The sequence below is a fragment of the Carassius auratus genome, chromosome 31 (genome assembly GCF_003368295.1).
Source record: "Carassius auratus strain Wakin chromosome 31, ASM336829v1, whole genome shotgun sequence".
Lineage (NCBI taxonomy): Eukaryota > Metazoa > Chordata > Actinopteri > Cypriniformes > Cyprinidae > Carassius > Carassius auratus.
In genome coordinates this window covers 12529238-12548417 of record NC_039273.1, presented here as the reverse complement: position 1 = coordinate 12548417, position 19180 = coordinate 12529238, and the positions used below count along the sequence as shown (strand labels likewise).

Below are 19180 nucleotides of genomic sequence, written 5' to 3'. Positions count from 1 at the left end.
GTCTACAGTCTTTGTCTCCGCTGATCGTCATGTACAAACATTTCATTAAAATGAACCGTAACTCCGTGAATACTCAACGAAGAGACATGAGAGAGATATCTATAGAAAGATTGATATGTCTACTTTTAAACTAAACAAGTGCTTCCGAAAAACAAATATTCTGAGATAAAGTAATCCATATGAAAACAACGCAATGTCTGTTTTTCATATCTTCCTTCATTATATTTAATGTGACCACGCCCCCGCGCTGAACGCGCTATTCAGATTCAAACTGAAGCGCGCGCTTGAATACGCCCACACAGAAGAAAAAGCAGCGAGACTGTTCTTCAAGTTTTTATTTTATTTTACTGTTTGCTTCGCGATGAGAGGACTAAGACATAATTCACCCCAAAAAGATGTGATGTGGTTGATGATTTGAGAAATGGATTTCCTCAGAAAAAAGAATGAAGCACTTTATTCAGACTCAAAACGCATATATGCGTTAATCGACTCGAACGCCTGCTAGCAGCTGCAGGTTCCGCTGCTTTAGAGCACTGCATATGCACGCGGATATATGTTCGGTTTGCCTGAACGTAGTTTAACTGTCTGCCACAAGTTGATCTTGTAATAAAGGTCTCACCGAGGAAAAACACGCTGTATTTTTGTATTCATTGCATTTTTTTATTATAAAAATTAAATAATTATATTATAAAAATATTAATGATTAATCGATAGTCGATCGTTAATTCTCCCGACGATCGACTAAGAAATTTTAATCGAATGCCCATCCCTAGTGCAGAGTACTGGCTGACGGACAGATGGCTGCTTTCAAATGCTCACATGCATACTTAAGAGACTGCTCGATGAAGAGCAGTTGAACATGTGAACAGCCATAATGGGCGTCTTGGTCAAGACATGTTATTTGGATTGTATAATATATATATATATATATATTTTAGCAAAAACAGAATGGTCTGATTATAGCTTTGTGAATGAGACGCAGATGTCACTCGCTGACAGCAGGTGACACTAATGGAATTAGTGCATTGTCTGTTAGCTCCGAATGTGCACAAATGTTTTAAACACTTGAATGTTTAAATTGGCAAGACTTAGAAACAAGTGCAAACGATCAACTACAATCTGTTTCACCACAAGTGAGTGAACAACGCAAATCAAGGTAGTAATTTTATATCACTATTCAAGACGATTCAAGGGCAGTGATTTAAAAAAAAAAAAATTTTGCCTGACTGGAAAACACTATCCCCAAGATATCATGCTAGCGATTTTCGAGGCCTGATGTTGTTGGTTTAGATGTTTTAACAAGTTTATACAGTTCTTCCTGTCCTATAGCGCATCAAGAGAATGAACGTAATTGTTCCTTAGGGAATCTATAGAGAACTGTCTGATGCAATACTGTAACTGTAAATTATTTTATCTCTAATAGTACTGATCTTGGAAGTAAAGAAGTTCATAAAGTTATTACTGCTGTGCTTTTGGGAAATGTCTGTGCCTACTGATGCTTTATTTTTGTTAATTTAGCCACTGCATTAAATAAATACCTGGGGTTGTGTTTTCTTCTAAAAGAGACTAAAAGGATTTTCTATATGTATAAGTACTTTCCCTTCATGCAATATGAAATACCTCTAGTTTTGTTTTCTTCCAGCTGCACTCCATTTTCCGGGCTGCTCTCTTTAGGGCACACGTGTGCTCATAATACCACGGTGTTGTACTGCTTTCCTTAATCTTTGTTAAGGGTAAAGGAGCATAAACAGTGTCTAAAGTGCTAGAAAAGAAAAGTGGCAATTGTTTCTGTTATACCATCAATTTTCTTTGTTAATTGAAATGCATATTTTTGGATATGAGTCATTGAGACAAATCGGGATTTGGGAAGATTATTGTCAAGTCAAATCACCTTTATTCATATAGCACTTAAAAAAAAAAGATTGTGTCAAAATAACTGAACAACATTAATTAGGAAAACAGTGTGTCAATAATACAGTTAAAGGCAGTTCATCATTGAATTCAATGATGTTCTCATGCAGCTCAGTTCAGTTTAATACTGTCTGTGCAATCATTTGCAATCAAGTCAACGATATTGCTGTAAATTAAGTGTCCCCAACTAAATAAGCCAGAGGCGACAGCGGCAAGGAACCAAAACTCTATCTGTGACCAAATGGAGAAAAAACCTTGGGAGAAACCAGGCTCAGTCAGGGGGCCAGTTCTCCTCTGGCGAAACGAAACCAGCAGTTCAATTCCAGGCTCCAGCAAATAAGTGTTTTGTTGTAGAAGTGATGGTTCAAGCATATTTGTTACAGGGAATTGAATTTGCAGCTTTATGGAGTATACACAAGACTAGATATTTATCTGAGATATAATTGCTCTGCTGCAGAATTTCAATGCCATTGACATCAATTCTAGAGTTTAGAATGTCTTTAAATACTGATCCCAATGCATATTTTTTTCTATTGTGTACATGGATATTAAAATTCTGTATTAAATGGGACCTGTTATACCCCTTTCAACAAGATGTAAAATAAGTGTAAAATAACTCTGATGTCGCCAGAGTGTGTAAGGCCTATATGAAGTTTTAACTCAAAATACCTTACAAATAATTTTTTATAGCTTGTTAAAATTGCCACTTTAAGGGTAAGAGCCAAAACGTACCATTCCAGTGTCTTCCCTTTTAAATGCAAATAAGTTGGCGCTCTGGGAAACAGGGCGGAGCTTGAAGAGCTCAAGCTCCAGCAATAGTGGTGCTAGCCTTTGCAAATAAACCCCCAACTATTAGTACAAGCCTGTTATCTTTACAGAAAATGCACTCAGTTTAAAAGTCAATCATCTGATTTAGGGATGTGCAACAGTGATCGAGTACTCGACCGCGACAGCAATGATCGATCATGTAAACGATGATCGAAATTATTTTTATTTATTATTATTTTTTTATTGGTTATGGCAGCACGTTGGGCCCTGATCTCTGATTGGTTAGCTTTCCACTTGATGCCTCAAAAGACGTAAGAAGACAGATAATCATGGCCTCAAAGTCAAGTAGTGATGGCTGGCTTCCCTTTGAGAAGAACTATAAAATAACAGTTCAGGGTAAGCTGTGTAGCGCCAAGCTGTCACACAAATCTACAACAAATACAATGCGCTATCATCTAAAATGTGTACATAAAATATCTGGTGATAACAGAGGGGCAACTCAGACGAGCATTGAATCACTTGCCGTAAGACCTAAATGCAACGCAGGCAGAACCGAGAAGACGACTAAGCTGTTCGCTGAAATGGTGGTGAAAAATGGCGAATTTTTTTCAGATAAAAGTTGCAAGAGCTAGTGTCTGATTAATTAACACGAACAATTATGCTGAAATAGCAAAATAGATTTGTTTCATGGTCATATAAGCAATGCCCGATAATAATATTGCTCATAATTGTTTTATTTTTCTATTATTATTGTTATTATTTTATTATTGATGTTATAATAATGCAGCCGAGCTTTTTTTCCGTCATATTTGTGGGCATAATGCAATTCATATGTCTTTGAAAACGCGCAGGTGGTTTATGGAAAATAAAACTTAACTTAAAAATAAAACTTAATTACAACTATTACACTTAATAACGTAGATGAAAATATAGCACAAATCTGCCATACATTTATAATGAGAACTTTATAGGAATCTATAGTAAAATCTGTCCTTGCCCATCTTTCAGCGCGCTGTCATCAAAACGCATCAGAGGGAGCTCGCGCTCTCTCTCTCTCTCTCTCTCTCTCTCTCTCTCTCTCTCTCTCTCTGTCTAATGCATAATTTAGCATTCTATTTTGCTGATACAAGTTGTAATGTTACGTCTGTATCTCAGTTATCTGATTTATCATAGGATGTGTCATAGAATTAGCTTCCGTTTATTGGTATACTCTTCACCTCATGCAGATATTTCTTGCTCCTTTATTAATCATGTGTTCATGTTTTCATAGACAGATTTTCATGTCAGATTTTTTATTTTTTAATTTTCATAACAATCTTCAGATTTTTTTTTCATTATATACATTATGGCCATGCCCCACCCCCCCATAAGCCCCACCCCTGATTAATCGATTAATCGTTTTTGAAGCCTATCGATGATCGAAATGAGAAATTTCCCAAAATGGCCATCCCTAATCTGATTGTACTATGCATAAAAAATTCACTTTTATGAATCATGCAGATGGGAGCACAGTGCGATTAAAAAAAAAAAAAACTCATGGTGCCATTGCATGCTATTACAAACTTTATAAGCCCCACTTGTGATTATGAGCTAGACTGTTTCCAGCAGTTGATTTTACATGTGTTCAGTGCTTTTGTACGCAATTTTAACTCCCACTTTCCTATTTACGGTCATTCTGCTAACACGTGAAGGTAGTATCAGTGAAAACAGACAGACAGTGGTAGCTTTAGCAACATTAGCCTCACAAAGTGCCAAGAAGCTCTTTCAAAAAGGCAATTTGGAAAACTAATGTGTAATACTTCTGGATGTGTATCACAAACTGTTGGCACTGCTCCATCCTTCAGGAGCAAATTTTGTGCAAAACCTGCTTTATACTGACCCTCATCCACAAAGCACTCCGTTGTAAAATTATTGATTCAGATGTAAACAAATTTCGGAGTTCCACCTTATCTTCAGCGGGTCAGATTTTCGGGAGTAAATGGGGAGAGCTATGTGGATTCACTTTCTTGGGTGGGGCCTGTGGCTAATGTGACATCACATTAGCAGCAGTGCTGAAAACAGGTAATTGGAAGACACTGCTTATTATTTATGGGGATAAAAAAAGGAGTGGGTGGATTTTTATCATTATACGGTTGTTGTGTTATTATATTATATATTAATAATTATTATGAATATAATAATTGTGTTAGAATAATGTCATAACATTTTTTGATACCCTATATTGCCTGAATTACTGCTTACTGCTAGCATGAAATTTTATGGTTCATTCATGTATGACCTACTGGAAATGGTACAGGTATGTTATTTCACAAGCAGTAAACCATTGCTCATCAAAGCAGGGACCCACAGTTTATCAATAAATCTCTGTTACCCTTGTTTATCCTGCAGTGTCTGGATGCCAGAACTAGCAGTCATGGAGCTGGGCAGGCAACTGTGTGGGAAGATGAAAAAACAGAGGAAGGCAGAGATGACTGTTCTGACTGTCATGAAAGGACTGGAAATCCACTTCTACCTGCCTGACACACACCAGCTCGAGTACTTCAAAGACTGTCACACCGCTGAAGACCTGTGCGTGGAGGCTGCAAAGAGAAGCCGTAAGTGTTTGGATGGCAACCTATTAAGAATGCTAAAATATTGCACCCTCTAATTGCATCTCGTAGGACATAGAGTGTGGTCATGATGATCTGTTTTCTTAGCATCATTTCATCATAACTGTTTGGATAGGGATATTTGTCAAAGCAAAATATGAGCAGTGGTGAAAAGAGTTCTGAAAAATATACTCAAGTAAAAGTACCTTTACATTCAAAATAAATTTAGGTGAGTAGAGTAAAAAGTACAGACTAGCTTAAGTTTAAAAGACTAGCTTATATAAAAGCACTCATGAGTAGTGAGTACTATGCTGCAGATTCTACCCCTTATAATATAAAAAAAATTGTTTTTGACGTGACATACAGCCAAGTATGGTGAACCATACTCGGAATTTGTGCTCTGCTTTTAATCCATCCAAAGTGCACTTTTTATACTGCACATTTAGAAAACATTTTGAATACTGTAATTCATATTAACTTCAGTTGTTTGTCAGAAAGAATGAGGAAGATCTATCATCCAGCAGTTTTGATTTTCACTGCCAGCTCTTTAAAATACATCAAAACAAGACTGAAAAACTATTATGATGAAAAGTTGAAAGGGTTATTCTCGGTACACTCCTCATCATTTAAATTCTAATGTTTGAAGATAGATTTAAAATCAGGGGCCTGTTCTTCGTACTTCACTAACTCAGTTAGCTGGATTTGATTGTTGACAATTTGGCGTGATCTTGGGTCGTTTGGTTCTTCGAAGCTCATCCCGGAACTGCTGTCATAGCAACAGGTCCGTTAGCTTAAACCTGCTCGGGAGCAGGCTTAATCATTGTAAACAGGATTAGATCGCATCTTTTCAACCAGAACTGATACTCAAAATATGTCCGCTACCACCGCAACTTTATTACAAGAGTATCGTATTGATCCTGGGACAACAATTTAAAATAATAATCATTTAAAAAAAAGAAAAAAAAAATGATGTGTAGTCCATAACAGCCTACTATAGACAGAGCCAGTTTTACCCACTGAAATATTATTTGTCATAAAATTATTACTTCATAATTGTATTAGAGTCTTACACACATGCTATACAGATAATAGAGTCGTGCATTATTTTGAGTGATGACTGCTATTATAAGAGTGGCTTGATGGAGCGCAGGAGATGCAGATAACATGATATTGACCCTTAAGAAACTTTCATTTATGCTGTCACGTAACAAATTTGTCCAAATATAAAATGAAATGAATAGATAATTTCTACATTGAAATAAAAATGAACTATATAAAAAAAAAAACTATAAATTGCGAATCTAAATAATTGGGAATCATGAAAAAAGTATAATAAAATGAAAACATGTATCTATTATCTGTTTCATGTATCTATTATAACATTTATGTAGTTTTGTTTGCTTGGCTGTTTCCTTATAAAAGTCCGGAAATTTGTCAAGTTTTTCGTCAGGTGTCGTTTTAAATTATATGATGTCATTACATTGCCGTCTTGCCACCAGCCAATCGCTGCACTGCTGATCATGGTTTCGAGTATCGATACATATCCCCTTTTAAGACAACACATGAACGCGCAATTATCTCAGATAACTCAATCCAGCGATACTAATTATACAACACAGGTGTGTTCGAAGAACCCAATTAGCCGGATCATGATTAGCACGATGATATCATCTTGGATGTGTCATTTGATCTCGGATGTAATAAGCAACGTACGAAGAACAGGCCCCTGGTGTAAGACCACTGAACAAGAGCATGCTGTTGTTGCACATAAAATATGAATGTTTAGAACAATGCAAAAATACAAAATCATTAGAAACTCATGAGAGTTCATCACACACCATGAAATGGGTTAAAATGAAAGATTTAAAAGAATAATTTCTCTCCAGAATGGTGCCAGTTTTAGTGTTTTGTGATAAAGAAATGAGAATCATAAACATGATCATTTATGTTACAATTTAAATGTAAAAACACTATATTCTAGAAGGGGGCATCATCCCCTACCTTTTACACAACTACAATTACTGAAATGATGCTGATAATACAGTTTGTTTTGGATTGTTTAAAATTGATCAAGCAGATAACTTTGTTTTTTAATGAGCTGCAGTTTTATTATATCACGCACTGACAGATATGCATTAAAATAATTCCACAGGTCATCATTAAGGTGCATTTTGGCGTTAAGGTTTTCTATTCACAATTTGATTTGATGGGAGTCATGAGACCCATTACCCTTTCTCTATCCAATCACATTGATGGATAAAAATATAATTGAAAACAAACATTTAATGTCCACTATCATAGGGAAAATAGCAGCGTAAAAGTACAGATGCATCACTTAAAATGTACTAGAGTAAAAGTAAAAACTAATTTAATTACTCAAAGTACAATTTCTGATAAAAGCTACTTGATTAGAGTATTAGAACATTTAAGCAGTTACAACAGTTGTATTCGTAAAACGTTACTTCACACCCCTGAGTATGAGCTACACTTATTAACACAGAGCATCTGTGTTATCACATACACTTTTTGCAGTGTACATAGGGGCTGTGAAAAGGAAATTGGACTAAAAAAGAGGGTTTTTATTAGGGGTGTAATGGTACGTGTATTCGTACCGGACCGTTTCGGTACAGGGCTTTCGGTACGGTGCACGTGTGTACCGAATGCAATATTTTGTGTTTGCGGAACATTTTCGTGTTTCCAAACGAACATATTAAGTGGCTGAAGTCTCCTGCCCTGCAGCTGATTCTAAGGCCGGCGACACACTGGATGCGTGGCGCGTCCGTTTTTAATTTGGCTCCCATGTTAACAGGTTAGAGCTTGCAGATTGCCTGCGTGAGATGCGCGTTGAGCCGCGCGGAAAACGCGCGCATGCTAGAAATAGAACAACGCCTATTTTTCACGCGACACGCAAGAGCGTTGGAAGCGTTTCCAGACAGAATAGAATCATTTTGAACACAAATACATATTAATTCATGACACTTTGATGTTTGAAAGTATATAGGTTGACATATATTCAGATATAAATGTAATTAAAAAAATAAATTAATAATTATCGATTTTCAAATATGGCACCTGTCAAACATAGTCTATTTTGCCGTCAATACTGTTGACGGTGTCCTTTATCAGTAGGCTTTATATTTATGCTCAACATGAAATATAGATATTGGACAAGAGCCTGGTCTGTCGGCGGCCTCCCTCTATGTGACGCGCTGCTGCTACTGTAGGTGACATAAAGGGAGACCACCGACAGACCAGGATCTTGTCTTCTTGACAACAACATCTATACTTCATGTTGAGCATAAATATAAAGCCTACTGATAAAGGACGCCGTCAACAGTATTTACGGCAAAATAGACTATGTTTGACAGGTGCAATATGCCAGTGTGTCACCGGCCTAAGGTTTTACCAATATCGTCATCCCAATAACGAAATCTGAGGTCTAAAAATGGAAACTGTTGATGCTGCCCTTTACTTTGGAAAAGTTATATATATTTTTTTAAATATGAGCAGGCCTACAAGCTGGGATTGGTAATGCCTGACTGTAATCATAGTATTTATATTTTGTAATCATTATGTATTTATATTTTTCATTTTTTTTTTTTTATATTATATTGAGACTGAGAGTAGCCTATTTTATTTAGTGGAGAACTTTGCAGCAGTATTTTATTTCTTATAATTTTTTATTTTTTATATATATTTTATTAAAAAGTATTTAAACAAATTGTTAAAAAAAAGTTTATAGTAATAAACAACCTGCAGTTTAATGTTTGCATTTCTTTCCCTTACTGTACCGAAAATGAACCGAACCATGACTTTAAAACCGAGGTACGTACCGAACCGTGATTTTTGCGTACCGTTACACCCCTAGTTTGTATAGGTCAAAGTTTATTCGTGTATAAAAAGGGATTTTTTTTTGTGCATTCGCTTTCATATTTTGATTGTGTGATTGAGGAATTGTGCTTTTGTACTGTCAGTGTTTCACAGAACACAAAAGAGGAACTTAAAGGGTTTTTACTGTTGGTATCATCATGTGACAAGGGTGGATTTTGACAAGACATTGACTTTAGGATGAGAAGCACTGCGACCAACTGTCCCTGTCCGCCCCTTTTCTTCTCCCAATGTAACAGCATATCTGTCTATTTGGCTCTTGATCAATATTCAGCCACAAAATGGCTGCTGGGTTTAAATGTCAAGTTCAGAATTTCCTCAAAGTTGCGGCCAAAGACAAAAGCTGGCTTGGACAGTGTTAGAGGAAAGGGAAGTTTATATTAGACAAGAAGGCAGCTGCTTGAGAGGAACTATGATGGTGTTTGTTTCACACAGTTTTTTTTTTCACACCCAGTGGTTAGCCACTGGTTTTACTTCAAAGGTTAAGTATTTTTTTTTGTTTACTAGTCCAGCTGTTAGAATATGGTATAACCACACCAAGGTTGTGGGTTCTACTCCCAGGGAAAAAATGTATACATTGAATTTACTGTAAGTGAATAACTGAAGCTAAAATAAAAAAATAAATCAAAACATTTCCACACTGTTTTTATTTTTTATTTTTTGTTTCATATTGTTTATTTATTAATCTATTGTTGTTGTTTGCTCAAGCTTTGCTATCTGTTTTCATCAAGGACTTTAGTTCAAACTAATACAAAATGTACTTTATATTTTTCATTTTGCATAGGAGATGTACAAACCTTTGACGCACTTTTGTGTCATGTTTCAAATGTTGTCAAATACTTTTGCGAAGTAAACTTTTTCTCATAAACAACCATCTAGCCATGACTGCTTTCTCTTGCATCATCTGACTGGCATCATCTCATGAGGTTATTCGCTGGTGAGAACTGTAAGAATGGCAGGTGTAAAGTAACCGTTTGAATCAGGCTCTAATTGTGAAAAATATTTTCCCCAGACATCTCACCTTTGTGCCACAACCTCTTTGCATTGTATGAAGAGAGCCAGGATCTCTGGTATGCTCCCAATCATGTGTTCAAGATCACGGAGGAGACCAACATCAAACTTCATTACCGTATGAGGTGAGTGGTCACAGCTGAATGTCAAAACTCCCAAAATCTTTTAAACAGTTATGATATGGGGTAAATATATATAAAAAATGATATGATATGAAATGATAGTGTGCTTTAAAAACATTGCAACTAATGGTGTGTTCAAAATTGTATGTAGTATCTTTGTTGCATTAGATTTTTAAAGCACATCTATCATTACATAAAAAAAAAAAGATGTTTAAAAAAAAACCACAAAAAAAACATTAGAAATTCCAGACAGAACCTAGGGCTCACAACATTCTAATTCTCTTGAAAGTTTTTGTACTACAAACTTAACAGCTCAGTTTTATGACTATTAAGATTTTTGGCATTGTGTGACATTATTTTAATGATGATTAAGAATATTTTCAGCACCAAATTCTCATTAATGTAATAAGAAAATATTTTGTATTTTGTTATAAGTAATATTTATAATGAACATTTAATTATTATTATTATTATTATTATTATTATTATTATTATTATTATTATTATTATTATATCTTATAATAATAATAATAGTAATAATATGTTATAATTGAATAAAAATAATATTTTTAATAAAAAAATAACCTGGGAATTTATTGATTGGTTTGGTGAAGTTTATTGTTTGAGTTCTGTTAATATCATCCATTACCGTTTAGTTTGATTCAAATTCTAGAAATGCATATGAACTCATTACAGAGCCCTGTGGCACACCTATTACAAATCTGTTACAATCTCCTTTTCATTTCATTGTTCAATAAAATGTAAATCTTACAAAGTAAAACGTAGGATCCCCTGAATTTCCCCTTTTCACCAGTGAAACTAAGATAAGACTCAATTACTGTATTCAGAGCGAGTGGTGGGTACAGAATTGATGTCTCCCTGTGTGAAGCTTTCCTGTTGTGCACACAAACAGGTTATGGTCAACCTTTGCACACCCTTTCTTCCTCTGTGGCATACAGCATACTTTTCTCACTCATGCTGCTTCCTGTTTACAATGATCTCTTGCTCGTGTGGCAATGGGGTGGTGTGTAGTTGTTTTTTTTTTTCTATTGATTGACACATGATTTGGTAATGCGTGTAGCCTGTGCACCTTATTTACCATATGCTAGTATATTTACATAATGTAAGCCTTTGTTCTGATCCTTTATTTAATGTTCTGTATGTATTTATATGCTATCAGTTTCTGTCATCATGATTTTTTTTGACTATATTCATAATGTTGATATGCTTGTAAGCACACATACACTCACTTGTGCATATTTGCCTACTTGTTGTTCTTCATTTCTGATCTGACAGACATACTGAGATGTTTCTTAAACTACTAAAGTATATACTATATTGCTTTATAAAACATTATCTAAGATCTTATTTTCCTTTTTTATGTCGGAATACTTTGACAAATATTGTTCACTGATATTTACCTTTTATTAAAAAATATATATATATATTTTTTTACACAACACATCTCCATATTGGATTTAGTATATGTATCTTCCCTGACAATGATCTTCATATAAGAATAAAATGTTAATGTGTTAAATTAAAAAACAAAAACAAACAAACAACAACGAAAAAAAAGAAATGGAAAAAAAAACACCCTTGAATCATTTGACAGCTCATTTTACTTGTTTACACAGGTTTTATTTTACAAATTGGCATGGCACTAGTGAGACAGAATCTCCAGTTTGGAGACACTCACTTTTCAAGCAGAAAGGGGTTTCAGTCTCTCCAAAAGGCCCTGAGGGGACACCTCTACTGGATGCTGCATCTCTCGACTACCTGTTTGCACAGGTGAGTGTCACTTACATGGTTGTCCATATCTCTATGACAACTTTAAACAAAAGTAATATTGCCTGTTTTGTGCTTCAGGAGCTTTGTGGCTTGACGATTATTCAAATACGCTCTTATCGTTATCTGTTGTTATCATGTTTGTTGTTTTCTTTGAAGTCTGATATGTATTTAAATGTCTTTTTTTGGAGCACTGCTGTTTATTCAAACATTTATGGGGCTGTATGTACACTAGTGTCTAATAACTTGTGTGTGTGATAAACTTTTTTGCTTGGCATATACTGCAATCTTATGTTTTGGTATGTTTTAGGGCCAGTATGACTTTCTGAGGGGACTTGCTCCAGTGCGCGTTCCCCAGAATGAGGCAGAGTTTCATGAGATAGAGAATGAGTGTTTGGGAATGGCTGTTTTGGCCATTACCCATCATGCAAAGAGCAATGATCTGCCCTTATCAGGAGCTGGAGCTGAGACCAGGTGACCCATACAGTCCTCTTTATACAAGACATCTGCAAAATGATAAACATTGATAATATTTAAATGGCACTTCCTACCGTTAACCTCTTTTATGACACACCTCTTTGGAATGCTTGATTGGTCAGTTACAGAAATCTGAGTTGAAATATGTTTGTATTTTAACAGTAGCATTTGTTATTGCCATGTTCATACTATGTTCATGTGTCACTTCAAAGTTTTACTTTTAATTTAGGACATTTATGGAATCCGTTCACTGTCAAAGTTCACTCGTGTAGAGTCGCTGTTGAGTGAGCACACAAAGTGCACTTTCATATTTTCATATTGTAGCATTACTTAACTAAATTGTGCCAGGATGATCAGGACATAAATGAAAATAAATAAATGAAATTAAATTGTTTTATTTTACAGCATAGTATATGATGTAGAGAAGTTTTCAATATTTAGAGATTATTAAGCAAAAATATTTTAAAGAATGCTGTTATTGACCAATCAGATTCAAATATTGCAGAGAGAAGTGTAATAAATATTTAAATTGGTGATGTATTGATGAGTAGTAAGAAGGTAGTATCATATTGGTTTTCTGCCTTAAAAACAAGTAGTTTTAGTCAACCTTCTTCTCTGTCTCTGTAGCTACAAGCGATTCATTCCGGACAGTCTGAACCGGACCATTAAGCAGCGTAACTTCCTCACACGTATACGTATCAACAACGTTTTCAAGAATTTCCTCAACGAGTTCAATAGCAAGACCATCCAGGACAGCAACATAACCCTTTATGACCTGAAGGTCAAGTATCTCTCCACTCTCGAAACTTTGACCCAGGGCCTGGGTCGGGAGACCATTGAGCCCAAGAGTCTGAAAGTATCTGGTGAGAGCGAGGGATCTCCGGCCCTCACACTTCCTTCGGGGGATGACGGACTGGGCTATGAAGTGCAAGTATCTGGAACCACTGGGATCTCCTGGAGGAGAAAGCCTGTACCGGTGAGTTTAGCACTTTAATTTTGTGAGTTTGCAGAATATCTTACAAATTCATCAGCAATTCTGGATTTGATTCAAGGGTTGTTAGCAATGTGCTTTTATTTGTCTTGAATCCTTTTGAATAGAATATTCTGATAGTGAAAGACAAAACCAAATCTAAAAAGAACAAGGCCGACAACAAGCAGAAGAATGACAAAAAGAAAGACAGCGGATGGACGCTTTTCTCAGACTTTTTCGAAATCACCCACATTGTCATTAAGGAGTCTTGTGCCACCATTTACAGACAAGACAATAAAACCATGGTAAGTTTGTCAGTTCAATTTCTGCTACACTGTGTCCTAACCAGGTACAGTTTGATTCCAGCACAAGTATTCTTATTGTATATGATGCAGTCATAACCAATCAGAGAATATTTGATATTTAATGTAATGGTCTTTTGAAGTCTGATGTGTGGATCAATAAGATTTAATGTTGCGCAGGGTTTAACAATGTAGAAGTTTTTAGTTATCAGCAAAACATGTTGTTGCTTATTGTTGTTGAGGCAAGTTAGGACAAGAACCCCTCACCTGATCAGAATATGGTGTAAAACTTCCATACCTCATGAAAAACTTATGATTTATACTCATATGATCAATAAATCAACAGCTTGACTTAAGAATTCATTTGAATACAAATACATTTCATCGGATGAAGTAGATTGCAGCGACAGGTATGTTATAGTTCTTTTCTTACAAAGGTATTCCTGTTCTTTCCTTCTCAGGAGTTGGATCTTTATTATCGTGACGCTGCTCTGTCCTTTGCTGCACTGGTGGACGGTTACTTCAGATTGATTGTAGATGCTCATCATTACCTGTGCACTGAAGTCGCACCCTCATCAGTGGTCCAGAATTTAGAAAATGGCTGTCATGGACCTATCTGGTATGACTATATTAGCATACTTTAGTTATAGATGTCCAATCAGGCTCTTCTATAACAGATAGATAGTTTGAGGAAACATCTTCACTTCATACTCTACAGTTCCAAACTTTGGGGTCAGTAGGATTTTGTTTTTGAAAGAAATTGATTCTTAATGCATAAATAAATTAAATTGATCAGTTGTGACTTTATTAATTTACTAAATAAATGTAACCTTGGTGAGCAGAAGAGACTTCTTTCATTAAAATTAAAATATCTTGACCCCAAAATTTTGAATGGTTGTGTAGATGCTGCAGGTACATAAGTCATAATGAAAATTATGACAATAGTGAAAATGGTGGTTAATATAGATGCTTGACAACCATGAAAAACTAACAACCTTAACAAGACCTTGAAATCATGAACACCTTGTAATCATGGTAAAATAATGGATGACCTTTCATGCTGTAGCTTTTGAATATTAGTTTGGATTATAACCGCTGTCTTCAGGAAAGACATTTTGTGACTAGTTCTGTCTATTGTCTCTGTACAGCACAGAGTATGCCATTCATAAACTCCGTCAGGAGGGGAATGAAGAAGGAACCTACGTCCTGCGCTGGAGCTGCACAGACTATAACTACATCATAATGACTGTTGTCTGCCTTGAGGTACTGTACACATACATGCACCAAATTTGTAGTTGGGATAAACATTTTTGTGAAATCAAAAAGCTGAGAACTGAAACCCTTTGTCCTGTTCGTCTTGCCTAGACAAGTCTTGAATTGCCCAGATTTCCTTGTGGTATTCTCTGCAGCAGATCAAAAAGATCTGGCTCTTCTTGTACACTTTTCCTGACCATGAAAGATTGTGTGTTCATATGATGTACAGGTGCATCTCAATAAATTAGAATGTCGTGGAAAAGTTCATTTATTTCAGTAATTCAACTCACATTGTGAAACTCGTATATTAAATAAATTAAATTCACACAGACTGAAGTAGTTTAAGTCTCAACAAATTAGAATACTTCCTAAGACCAAAAAATTGAATTGTTGGCTTTCTGGAAAGTATGTTCATTTACTGTACATGTACTCAATACTTGGTAGTGGCTCCTTTTGCTTTAATTACTGCCTCAATTCGTTGTGGCATGCAGGTGATCAGTTTGAGGGACTGCTGAAGTGGTATGGAAGCCCAGGTTTCTTTGACAGTGGCCTTCAGCATTATTTTTGTCTCGTTTCTCATTTTTCTCTAGACAGTGCCCAATAGATTCTCTATGGAGTTCAGGTCTGGTGGGTTTGCTGGCCAGTCAAGCACCCCAACGCCATGGTTATTAAATCAATGTTTTAAGTTTCACAGTTTGAGTTGAATTACTTAAACATATTAACTTTTCCACGAGATTCTAATTTATTGAGATGCACCTGTCTATTAAATATCGCAACACCACATTTTTGCAGCAAATTCAGCATGCTTTTTAGAAGTAAGCCATGAATAACAATTGGGATCATGCTTTAGTGTTTTTTTTTTGGACCAAATCAGACCAGGACAATTCATCCATTTTCAGATTTACTTTGGCTGTAATTATTTAGTGTGAGAACTGTATTTCACTGTACAAGTAGCTAGAGCGGAACCACAAACCACATTGGGGCTGTTCTACATACTGGATCAGAGTCTGATGCACTGTTGCCTTGCATTGCTTTTCCGTGACAACAGCATGCTATACAAATAGAATTGAGTAAATTTAGCTAAGATGGACTGTATTGATCAGCATAATGTGTATGAGTTTGTTGAATGAATATATGCAGTGTTAACAAGCAAACAAGGACGTAATTAATGCACACATGTAAGGTTTTCTGTTACATGTTTAATGTTGTCATAACTGTGTACAATGTAACTAGACTTCAGAAACCCAGCACCGCACCGCACTGTCAACCAAAAGCAAACTTGCCTTATCTTAGAGGAGATCAGTTTACAGCCGCCCAACATTTGTTTAACAAATCCTGTTCTCCTTTTACTATTCTTCTCATGCACCATTTCTCTTGGCTTTAATTCTTTTGTGCTTAATCATGTATTTTTCCCTGTCTCTTTTTTTTTTCTTCTCTCTCTTTCAGATGGACCTATGTGAATCCAGGCCTGTTCCCCAGTACAAGAACTTCCAAATTGAAACTAGTCCTCAAGGTTACAGACTGTATGGGACAGAGACATTTAGGCCTACTCTGAAGGAGCTTTTGGAGCACTTACAGGGCCAGAACCTGCGCACAGAGAACCTGCGTTTCCAGTTGCGCCGCTGCTGCCCACCACAACCCCGAGGTACCAACACTCATTCTGCTCAATCAGTCATGTGACAGAGGACTATCTATTCTATACAGTGTTAGTGAGCGACACAGATAATCCATGCATATGTTCCATCTCAGTCAAACATTCATTCATCCATCCAAATCAAACACCTCATACATCTTTCTGTCTCTACATTTCTGTCTCTACATCTCAATCATTCAGTCTGTCATCCATCCTTCCATCCCTATCATACACCTCATACACTGATCTGTCTTGTCTGTTCATCCATCCATCCCTAATGCCTCATACATTGATCCAAAAATCCATTCATCGATCTCAATCAACTTCATACATTCATCTTTCTGTCCATCTTTCAATCTATCCATCTCAGACACCTCATATTTTCATCTGTCCATCACCATCGCCCACTCTGCCAGTCCATTTATTCATCCATAAGCTTATCAACTAAATCATCCATTCATCTGATGTTAAAACTTGTTTAATTGTTAGTTTTACAGACAGAGTTTTGTAGAGATTCCTGCTTTCATATTGTTTGTAGACTGAGGTGAAGCTAAACTGGAATTGTGTTTTGTTGTTTTACTTTGATTTGGAGTAAATTTAACGGGGCACCTATTTGTATAGGCTGGGATTTCCATTAGATAAAGTCCCTAAAATTCCCTCTCTGGTGCCATCAATAGATAGTAGTACATTGCACATTGTCCTGTATGAATAGTCCTTACTTATACTGAAATTGAAATCAGAAGTCATTGCTCTGACAAGTTCAAAAACAGCTGCTAGCTGAATTATCAGGATTTTCCAATGTTCCGCGTGCACTGCTGGCTGCTGAATGGATCTCACTGTTTTCTTGATGGGGATTTGTTGAATCATTGAGCAGTTATGAGGATATGAAAATTTTGGTGTGGTGTGTAATACACTATTAAAATGTTCAGTTGACATGTTTACTAGCCTTTTATCGTCACCCAGTCAATGCCACCAACCACAAATTTATATTAACTTGTTAAATTTCAACATGACAGGTCAGTTGAGTTTTCAGTGAATATACAGGTAATAAATTGGGCACATAAAATATAAAGTAATATATTATAGTAAATAAGTGCTAATTGTGCAAATACTATACTTTAAAGAATGATAAAAGATAACTTTGAAGCACTAGATTATCATAAGCTTTAAAGACTTGGTATTACACTGTAACAAGAAAAGACATGCCTCAATTTGAAGTAATTGATTGACAGTCTTTTGTGTTAACTGACGATTACAGGTAACAGCTGCAGAATTTGAGATGATGAAAAGCTAAAACACCTGTAAATGTTTCCAACCTGTAAGACTTTGTATGTATGTGTGTAAACACGAATGAAGTATTGTGTAAATTAAGCTTAAACGTTTTTGGCTGAACCATCTCTTATTATATAGGTTTGCTAGAATAGTACATTGTATCATAGGAAATTAATTAATATAACTTGAATTTGAATATGAATATGAATTTTAAGTGATACATATCTGTCTTCCTTAAATACAGTATATAGGTAGTGAGTAATGTTGGACTCAGCGAATTCAATGTAGAGGCAAAATAAGAATTCCCCGCAATCATACATTTCCATGAATAAGCACACAGATATGTCAGGTGTTAATTTCCATAACACAAATACACAGTTATTTATGACTCATCAGTTTTTATGTAGTCAGATGTTAGTGAGAGATATTGATGGGGTTATAAGTGTTGCTTATGTTCTGAGTGGATTTCTAAGTTAAGTGTACAAATCAAATGATCATTCCTGCAAGCTACTTTCACTGTTTGAAATGAGTGGCATTTTGGATTACACAAACCAGACTGCTAAGAATTACAACTGCATGTTTACCCCACTCATATCAAATGTATCTAAATCTACGAAGAGTGTACATCGTTACAAGAATCTTTAAGTGGTTCAGGCTGAAAGTGGAATTATCTTTTATTTGTATAGTCCTTTGTTTTTGTCACATTGCTCTCTAGAGAAGTCAAATATCAGCATGCACATGCATGCAGAGATATCCTTGTATGACCTCAGGCAGCTGTGCATCTGGCAGCTAATAGTTGTGAATTCTCGTATTTCAGCCAACCGATCCAGGATCAGATCCTTTATCCAGCTAAGCGTCAGTTGGATTCCCAGCCTGACCAAGTTAAATGTTCCTTTGAGAGTCTGACAGATGTCTGTGTGATGCAGAGAAACCAGTGTCCAAATTCAACTTTTCGCCACATCTTCCAATTTCAGACGAATTAATGTAAATATTTGTCTTCCATAAATGATTGTGATTTAGCAAATTGGTTCCGTGATTTTGTTTCTATAATTACTCAAAAATGTTTACAGAAAATGTAATATATTAAAATGTTATTAGAAAATATTGCAGTTTATTGAGATTCATTGGTATATTGGTGCAATTTGAATCCAGAGGTACTAAACATACATTTTCTTTGTGTGCTCTGTCAATATTAG

The 19180-nt window shown here is 35.8% G+C and overlaps 1 protein-coding gene across 2 annotated transcripts in view; it reads left to right on the top strand.

Annotated features, from left to right (window-relative positions):
- LOC113050563 (tyrosine-protein kinase JAK1) overlaps positions 1-19180 on the top strand; it is a 45471-nt gene that overhangs the window by 12756 nt on the left and 13535 nt on the right. For both annotated transcript variants that reach the window (XM_026213628.1, XM_026213627.1), the window contains exons 2-10: positions 5068-5273; positions 10168-10291; positions 11926-12079; positions 12387-12550; positions 13181-13529; positions 13652-13828; positions 14287-14444; positions 14974-15088; positions 16526-16724. In XM_026213628.1, coding sequence (XP_026069413.1) covers positions 5075-5273; positions 10168-10291; positions 11926-12079; positions 12387-12550; positions 13181-13529; positions 13652-13828; positions 14287-14444; positions 14974-15088; positions 16526-16724 — 1639 coding nt within the window. In that variant the 5' untranslated portion in view covers positions 5068-5074. The remainder of the gene's footprint in view (positions 1-5067; positions 5274-10167; positions 10292-11925; positions 12080-12386; positions 12551-13180; positions 13530-13651; positions 13829-14286; positions 14445-14973; positions 15089-16525; positions 16725-19180) is intronic.